Source organism: Carlito syrichta, unplaced genomic scaffold (assembly GCF_000164805.1).
Source record: "Carlito syrichta isolate Samal-C Ts95f unplaced genomic scaffold, Tarsius_syrichta-2.0.1 Scaffold119051, whole genome shotgun sequence".
NCBI lineage: Eukaryota > Metazoa > Chordata > Mammalia > Primates > Tarsiidae > Carlito > Carlito syrichta.
The window spans coordinates 33,596-43,029 of record NW_007063147.1 but is presented as its reverse complement, the minus strand read 5'-3'; the positions used below and the strand labels follow the sequence as shown (position 1 = coordinate 43,029).

Below are 9,434 nucleotides of genomic sequence, written 5' to 3'. Positions count from 1 at the left end.
ATTCTACTTCAGATGAGAAGTCTGTTAATATGGGTCGGTCAATACTCTCTCTGCTCCTTTGGGATGACAGTTTAAAAAGGGCTCTACACTTTAAAAAAAATATCCCATTTACTAGAATAAGATCATGTAAATTAACACTGATTATTATTCCCTATATCTGTCCATTTACAAAGCTCAACAGGCTTCATAAGGTGTACTAAACAGTAACATTTTCACCTTTTATTAAGGCAAGTTTGTGAAAATAATTCAATACAACCAGATCTCTTCATGAACTTTCAACCTACATTTTAAATGTAAGAAACATACAAAAAATCGTGTTTTATAAAAAGCCACCTCAATACCAGAAAATAGTCATGAAAGATTTTGAACCCAGTTTACTTTTGAGGATGCTCTTTCCTTGTCTCCAGTTCCAAGTACTACTCATCATCTTTAGAGCCAGTTTTGCTTAAATGCTTCACAACATCAACCCAGTTCCAGCCTCGAGGAAGTTCCCCTTTGTGATCTGTTTTATCTGCCAGTTTACGTTTCTGGGCTTTTGAAAGTTGTTCTTTTTTGTCTTTTTTCTTACTTGGTGGGGCTGTATTAGGAGTTTCAACTGAGATGATATTGTTTATTGATGTAGTGGAATGAACAGGATGATGGTTCTCCATGAACTGCTCCTTATTGTCCTTGGCATATTCGAAGAGCGTGTAGGTCATGGCGGTTCCGAGATTAACTTCTACTGCTTCCTGTAACTTGGCTAATATACTCTGTTTTACAGCGGATGATATGGTGTTGTTAAAAAAAGCATTCATGGATATAACCGGAGGGGTCTGGGGATATGTTTCTGTCCAGGAAATCTCTATTAAGAAGGCCTTGGGATCACCATTTTCACCCTATATTGAAAGGAAACTGGACTTAATTCCCGGAAACTTTCATCTCCTTCATAAATTGAACGTAATGCTTCTAGTTCCATCTCTTGGTCCTCGTTGGCACTCATTGCGCCGGGCGCCGGGCGCCTCCCGGGCAGACGACGTCCGCGACCACCACGAGCGCGCAAGGGCAGGAGCCCCGAGGCCGGGGCGTCCCCCTTCCGCGCCCCGCCGGGGGCGGCACCCCTTCGCGCCCGCGGACACGAGCCACGCGCGCCCAGGCCCTCGGCAGCACCGCGTCGGCGGGCGGTGGTCGGCGGACGCCGGGCCGCGGCCAGCGGGCGGAGGCGGGGCTCTGGGCGGAAGCTCCAGGGCGTCACCGCCCCTCCTCCTTCTCGCGTTTCCCATTGGCTCCTCTTCTCCCCGCCCCCAGCTCTTTCTCCTCTAGGAAACGGAGCCCCGCTCGTGCGCCTCGAGGAGCGGCGTCGAGTTCCCGGGCAGCAATTGGTGGGGAGCGCCGTCACTCCGGCCCAGAAAGTGCTTCCTGTGCCCGTGGGGGTGGGGAGCGGGAAGTCCCGCCTGCTGGAGCCGGCCGGGCGGCGGCGGCGACGGCGGCGGTGGGAACGCGACCCGGCGTTCTGTGGCCCCCCCCGCCCGCCTCCTCGCGTCCTGTCCCGGCTGGTGGTGACGGGCCACAGCTGCAGCGCCCCCGGGGCGTGGGGTCTGGGTGAGTCCGGGGCGAGGACGCGCGGCCGGGGCGAGGCCGCCGAGGGAAAAGAGCGCGGAGCAGTGCCGGCTGGGAGGCCCGTGTTTTGCTGCCGCAGCGGCGGTGCAATCCTGGCCCTCCTCCTTCAGCCCCAAAGAAAGACGCCCCTGTTTCCAAGGGCCGCCCGGGTTTAAGGCCGGGGTGTGGGGAAGAGGAGGAAGATTTCATTTCTGCCTTTCGGGGCTGCGAGGCCATTCCACGTTGCATCTACTGGGCGGCAGCTGCGACGGTGAGGATGGCCTCTCTTTCTCAGTCGGGTGGTTGTTGCTTCACATCCTCAACATCAGCGTTTTCCTCACCGCCATTTCGGTTCCAGACTCGTTCCCCTTGTGGTACTGTTTTAGTCGGACATCTCTGGATCCCATTCTTGCTAGCCTTGTGTCCCGCACCCTGAACCTTCATGAGTTATAAAAAATCACCATAACGATCGCCATTTTTAAAAACTTGTCAGCTTGATTGGGTCACCTTTCTTATCTTCCGTGCCAGCTTCCAGTTTACTTCCCTTGCACTACTTGGCAACCCGTCTAGTATTGACTTTTTATGTCTGCATTTACTTTTTATGCCTCCTTTCATGTTTCGTTGGTTGCTCCATTGGCTTCTTCCAGGAGGTCTGGTAATTTCTCCTCCCCAGGCTGTCATCGAGATCCATTCAGGTCTCTGGACTTTGCGGGGTTCTTCTTATTCCCATCACTTTACCAAAGAATAAGCGTGCCTGTTTCAAGTGCCAAAGCTTTAAAGGTAAAATGTGGCGAGAATTCCTGCTACAAATGCATGCAGTGATTTTTGGGACAGATTCACCATAATTTATAGCTGTGTTGTCCAGTACCGTAGCCCAATGTGGTTGTTGAGCATTTGAAATAGGCTAGTCTGAATTGAGATGTGTAAAATACACAACAGATTTTGAAGATCTGGTATAAAAAAGGTAAAATATGTCAGTAATAACTTTTATATTAATGTCGATTTGGCAATATTTTGGATATCCTTGGTTAATAGAATATTATTAAAATGAATTTCACCTGTTTCTTTTTATGTTTTCATGAAGCTGGTAGAAAATTTTAAATTGCTTATGTGGCTCAGATTCTTTTTCTTGGAGGGTGGTGACTTAAAATGTTACAAGTTGTTTCTAGTTCCCCCTTTTCCACCTCTACTCAAAGACTTCAGTTATTTCTTTTGCAACTCGAGTTTTTAAGGGAAATGGGCTCCAGTCCAGACTCTTTGGTATTAAGCGAAGGTACTCATACTGTATTTTGACCCCCCATTTTATTTTCACTCTCAAATTCCCTAGAGCTAGAATTGTTCTTACTCTGAATATGCAGTTCTTTGTCCTCATAATGTCACCCTATCCTAAAAATGTTTAAACAATTCTAGAAACTACTGTTTGTTTTAGACATGTATCATTCCTGGCAAGCTTTTCCAATCCTTTATTCAATACCTATTGTTCCTTCAGTACTTAAATGTTAGAAGCCTAATAGTCTTTCCTAAATTAACCTTTCTGTTAAAAATATTCCATTTTGGGGATCAAGTCTTGACCTAAGTGTGTCTCATTTTTCACAAAGATTATATTTGAATTCTCTACAATATGCTGGTGGAGTTTACTTTTTGAAAGAACCTCATGATACATCTCTTTTGCAAATAAGATTATTTTTAAAATATAATAATTTTGCTTGAATAAACATTTTTATATACTTGCTTTTCTAAAGTCAACATATATTTGGATTTATTATGGACTGGTTCTTAGAAACATGTCCTCTGAGGGGTTTCCATTCATTATTAGTTTTTCCTTTAAATAGTACATTTATATTAATTATGGAAATGAGAAAAAAATAGCTATTATTTAGATAATTAACATGTCATTTTAATAATATCATAGGTATTCAGAGATTTGATATTAACCATTACAGAGAAATTAGAGGAGGTCATACTTTTTTATATATGTAAGCCAATAATTATTTTTCTTTTATTACTTATAGTTGAAATAGGTCATGTAGACCTACTTTAATTTGATCACCATCCCACTTTCTTGGTCTGCTTCTTTCAAAGTTGAGACATTACTGAAAATACTAATTTGAAGTTGACTACACATTTTTAGTGTGAAAGATTTTTTTCAAATTTACTATAATTATTACTTTTTCTTTTTTTTAATTATAAAGATGTGGGGTACAATTCAGAGTTAGGTATACACACGTTGATTATGCAGGTACCCTTTTTGAAGAGGTATGCCTCTCTCTCCCCTAGCAGTTTCCCTCAACTGCCAGTCCCACCCCACCTCCCCCTGACAGTTTCCCACTACTGCCAATCGCTTTCTTATAGTGTTAGAATAATTGTTCACGGTCCGCTTATGAGTAAAATCATACGGTACTCTGTTTCTTTGATAGATCACTGAGTGTGATCTACTCTAAATCCATCCAAGTTGCTGCGAACTCCATATGTTTGTCCTTCTTTATGGCTGCATAATATTCCATTGTGTACATGTATCAATTTTTTTTTATCCAGTCCAACTTCGATGAGCAACATGGTTGTTTCCAGGTTTTTGCTATTGTGAAAGAGATGCAACAAACATACGTGTGCAGGTATTTTTTTTGTAGAAAGATTCGAGTTCCTCCGGATATATTCCCAATAGGGGAATTACTGGGTCATATGGAAGGTCAATTTCTAGTTCTTTCAGAAATCGCCACACTGTCTTCCAAAGAGGTTGCACTAGTTTGCATTCCCACCAGCAGTGTAGAAGCATTCCTTTTTCTCTGCATCCTCGCCAGCATCTGTTGTTTGTTTGTTTTGTTAATGATGGCCATTCTTATTGGGGTTAGGCGGTATCTCAGTGTGGTTTTGACTTGCATTTCTCTGATGATGAGTGAGGCTGAGCACTTTTTCATGTGTCTGTTGTTTGCCCGTATATCTTCTTTTGAGAAGTGTCTATTCATGTCTTTTGTCCACTTTTTAATGGGGTTGTTTGTTTTTTTCCTTTCGGCACATTTAAGTTCCTTGTAGATCCTCAGTGTTAGGCCTTTGTCAGATATAGAGTTGGCAAATATTTTTTCCCATTCTGTGGGCTGTCACCCTGCTCTCTTGATGGTTTCTTTTACTTTGCCAAAGCTCGTTTGATGAGGCCACTTGTCTATCTTATTTCTTAAGGTATGGGCATTTAGGGTTCCGAATGGAAATTGGTTGCCAGTTCCAATTTCCATAAGGGTGTCTCCTGCGTTTTCTAAGATTCTTATAGTTAGAGGTTTTACGTTTAGGTCTTTGATGCATTTAGAGTTAATTTTTGTGTATGGTGATAGGTAGGGATCCTGTTTCAGTCTTCTATGCGTGATCAGCCAGTTTTCCCAGCACCATTTACTAAATAGGCTCTCCTCTCCCCAGTGGTTGTTGTTGAAGGCTTTGTCAAACATGAGTTGGTTGAGAAATTGAGGCTTTGCTTCCGGAATCTCTATCCTGTTCCATTGGTCTATATGCCTGTTCTTGTACCAATACCAGGCTGTTTTGATTACTGTAGCCTTATAGTTATTACATTTTAATTGTTCCAGTTTGGGAATTAAAGTTTTCTCTTTTGCCTGTGTCTTATTCACTTTGACAGTTTGCAGACACTCAGGTGGTAGAGATTCATATGTTAGGAGTGGATATGGGCTCTTTAAATTAATTATGAATGTTTTAACATTTGTATTTCAGATTTTTTGTAACATCTTAAACATGAGTCCCACACAATGGGACTTACCTGTGGAATTATGCTGTCGACCCATGGCTTTTGTTACTCTTACGGGCCTCGATGTAGTTTATAATGCTGTCCATCGAGCTGTCTGGGATGCTTTCTGTGCCAATCGGAGAGCTGATCGGGTACCAATTTCTTTCAAGGTACTCCCAGGTGACCATGAGTATCCCAAATGTAGACCCAAGGTAATGACATTATGATTGCATGTGTTCTTTTCCTTTCTCTGGTGTATGTGTGTATATCTTTTTGTTCCTGTTGTCTGTGCTGGAAAATCCCTGAGTTTTTCAAGGCAGTGGCTACAGTGGTGCATAAAGAAAGCCTTAGACATTTTCATGTAATATACTACATGAATGCTTAGTAATATTTATTTTTTTAACGCCAGAAGTAGTAATTACTTTATAAAGTTTTCTATCCTTTATAGGTTTCCTTTTTTTGTTTATAGGGAAAAAACTCAAGCTTTCTTATTTTTAACAAAGTTCTCTCTAAAGGAAGGTCTTGCATTCCCCATCATCATTACCAGTATAACTACAGAATTCATGGTCTTGTGCACTTTGGCTCAATTTCATGCCCATTGTTTGAGTGCTTGCTTTGTGTAAGGTGTCTGGTACCAAGCTACAAGCTGGTGATACAAATTTAAATAAGACAAGTTCCTTGTCCTTGGGGAATTATTCATAAACTGAAGCAGTGTATTCACTGGAATGAGGAATGGTATTAAATTCAAAACTGACTTTTAAAGTTAACATAGTAAAAATTGATTATCTTTAAGAAAGAAATGTTATGATGATAGTATTAATCATAGCAGCTAACATGGTTCTTAGCATGTAAAATTTACTGGGTTTTTTTGAGTTGGAGTCTCACTCTGTCGCCCAGACTGGAGTGCAATGGCCGCTCCCGCCACCGCAGCATCGACCCGCTAGGCTCCTGCAATCCTTCCGCCTCAGCCTTCCAAGTAGCTGGAACTACAGGAGCATGCTACCACGCCCGGCTAATTTTTTATTTATTTTAGAGATGAGGTCTCGCCAAGTTGCCCAGGCGGGTCTCAAACCGGCAGGCTCAGGCAATCCACTCACCTCGGCCTCCCAAAGCGCTGAGATTACAGGCTGAGCCACCGAGCCCAGCCCCAGATTTACTGTTTTAAGCAATTGATGTATATTGATTGGTTTTTTTTTTTTATTTATCATAATCTTAAGGGGTTAGTTTGAAAGTTAACAGGACATAGTTACCAAAATAAACAAATACATAAAATAAACAAACACAAACCCTTTACTTCCCTACCTTTTTTTTCCTCCCTAGAGCAGTATTTCTGACACAATGGTCTCTGACCCAAGTTTGCCATCATCACCTGGGGTGTTTATTAAAAATGTAGATGTCAGGTCCGGGCACGGTGGCTCAAGCCTGTAATCCCAGCACTTTGGGAAGCTGAGGTGAGGGGATTGCCTGAGCCCACGGGTTCGAGAACAGGCTGGGCGACTTGTTGAGACCTCATCTCTACAGTAAATCAAAAAATTAGGCCATTGCCAAGCCATTGCCAGGCCATTGCCTTACTAAGCTATGGTGTGGCCTTGTTTTCTTAAGCTTTGGCCCCCTTCCTCTTCCTTGGGGAAGTGAATCTACTCTTTCTCTCTCCAATTTACTTTCTAAATAAAATATATTTTCTAATCTAACAAAAAAACACCAGTTAGCCAGGTGTGGTAGTGCGCCTGTAGTTCCGCCTACTTGGAAGGCTGAGGCAGAAGGATCACCTGAGTCCAACAAGTCAACACTGGGGTGGCCATGAATGTGCCACTACACTACAGCCTGGGTGACGGTGTAAGACTCCAACTCAAAAAAAAAAAAAAGTAGTTGTCTGGTCTCCTCAGTTAATCTCTAGGAAACCTAGGTCCTGTGGATTAGGTCACCAAATTTGCCTGTGTTTGAGAACCACACACAGGAGACACCATTTTATATACTCAGCCCTAGAAGCTTAGCTGTCTGAAACTGCAAAAAACAGCACCCTTGGCCCTGGCCTTTACACAATTTTTTTCTTTAATGTGATGTTTATGTCAAGAAAGGCAAGTGACCTGGCACAACTAGCCCCCTTTTCTCCTTTAATTCTGCAATTCAGGATGCTTTTAACTTCTCTATTCTCAGTTCTTTGCTGTGTTCCCCCTTGTTGTTTTGTGTCTGTCTTCCTTGTTGTCCTTGTCTTTCCTTACTTGAAGTAGACATTGGACCAACATGAATTGCAGTAGCCTGTCAGTGCAGATGATTTAGAAGTATTTTGAGGTAGCCGGGCTCGGTGGCTCAGCCTGTAATCCCACGCCTTTGGGAGGCTTAGGTGAGTGGATTACCTGAGCCCACGGGTTTGCAACCCACCTAGGCAACTTGGCGAGACCTCATCTCTACAATAAATCAAAATGAGCTGGGTGTGGTAGCGCCCGCCTGTAGTTCCGGCTACTTGGAAGGCTGAGGCGGAAGGATTGCCGGAACCCAGCGGGTCGAGGCTGCGGTGGCCGGGAGTGGCCACTGCACTCCAGTCTGGGCGACAGAGTGAGACTCCAACTCAAAAAAAAAAAAAAAAAAAAAAGGAAGTATTTTGAGGTTTCAAACACATTTAACACTTAAATCTACTGTGTCCTCTTCCCAACATGTAGCACTTAGTGCTGATACCTGAGTGACTGCTGTTACACTTTGAATTGTCCTTTAGTTTTTACTTTATCCACAAGTGAGGCAAAATGCCATCACAGCAATATGTCTTTGAAACAAATTAATTGGATTTTAGATAGTATTTTATTTAAGCAAATTTACAAGAACAGAAACTGGAATGGTGAAGAATATAAGTAGTATTTACCTGGAAATGAGCTGGATACTTTTTTTTTTAAACAAGGTATTTGAATGCCTTGACATCATTGGAAACTCTGGTTTTAGTCATTCTTCTTTAAATGGGAAGTATAGTGACTCCAGGGTTGAGATTCTATCTCCAGCACTTGCTGGCTTTTATTTAATTTCTGTAAACCTGAATTTCCTAATCATAAAAATGGGGAATGCATATATTGAATGAGATAAATGCACATAAAGTACTTGATACTCAATAATATTCTTTACTAATTTTATTTTTTACAATAAGCATTTATTTATTTATTATTAACACTTTTTAAAGTTAGCACACTACCAGCCCCATAACTGAATGCATAAAAGATTTCCACCTTAAAGAAAAGTCTACCACCCTGGAACAGGGAGCTGTTATCAAGTAACTTTTCAACTTTTTCCATTGTTTGCAGAGAACTTCCTATGAATGGTACATTCCTAAAGGAATATTAAAGACTGGTTGGATGAATAAGCATCTGAATCTGGTACCAGCTCTGGTGGTTGTGTTCTATGAACTGGACTGGGATGAACCTCAGTGGAAAGAAAAGCAGTCTGAGTGTGCTACTAGAGTGGAAATAGTCAGGTATGACCTTCTCTGTTTATTAGGTTGGCATGTTAGTTTGCACATGTATGTTATTTACTAACATTTCTTGAAGGCAACAAAGTACTATTTAGACTGCAGTGGTTTCTTTGGGTATTGTTGACCTCCAACAAATCTTGTTTAGTTCCTAATGATATTGACTGTATATAATGCTAGAATATGTGAGGAAATTTAGAAGACATTGCTCTGAATTTCCAAATGTTTTTTCTTGGATTGTGATCTTTTCTGGAGATTTGGTGGTTACTTTTTAGTCTTATAAAACACTTTTGCATTATCACTATTTCAGTTTCAAAATAATTCTTTTGGAAGCCTGTGATATATCACTAAAAGAAGTAAATTGTATTAAGCTGGGAGTTGCAGCTTGTGCCTGTAATTCCAGCTATTTGGGAGGTGGAGGCAAAAGGATCTCCTGAGCCCAGGAGTTTGAGGCTGCAGTGAGCTGTGATTGCACTGCACACCAGCCTAGGCAAGAAAGCAAGAACTTGTGTTTTAAAAATTAAAAAAAAAGCCAGGCTCGGTGGCTCAGCCTGTAATCCCGCGCCTTTGGGAGGCTGAGGTGAGTGGATTGCCTGAGCCCGCGGGTTCGAGACCGCCTGGGCAGCGAGACCTCATCTCTACAATAAATAAAAAAAAATCAGCCGGGCGTGGTAGCGCGCGCCG

At 42.2% G+C, this 9,434-nt stretch overlaps 1 protein-coding gene and 1 pseudogene across 2 annotated transcripts in view; one reads left to right on the top strand and one right to left on the bottom strand.

The window, feature by feature from the left end:
- Positions 1-11: 11 nt before the first annotated feature.
- Positions 12-1,000, bottom strand: LOC103249311 (annotated as a pseudogene). The gene has a single exon (XR_002481369.1). The product of XR_002481369.1 is annotated as an RWD domain-containing protein 4 pseudogene (transcript).
- Positions 1,001-1,385: 385 nt separating this feature from the next.
- TRAPPC11 (trafficking protein particle complex 11) overlaps positions 1,386-9,434 on the top strand; it is a gene marked incomplete at its 3' end in the record, with an annotated part of 37,622 nt that continues 29,573 nt past the window's right edge. The window contains exons 1-3 of the mRNA XM_008047954.2: positions 1,386-1,578; positions 5,287-5,511; positions 8,587-8,756. Coding sequence (XP_008046145.1) covers positions 5,308-5,511; positions 8,587-8,756 — 374 coding nt within the window. The remainder of the gene's footprint in view (positions 1,579-5,286; positions 5,512-8,586; positions 8,757-9,434) is intronic.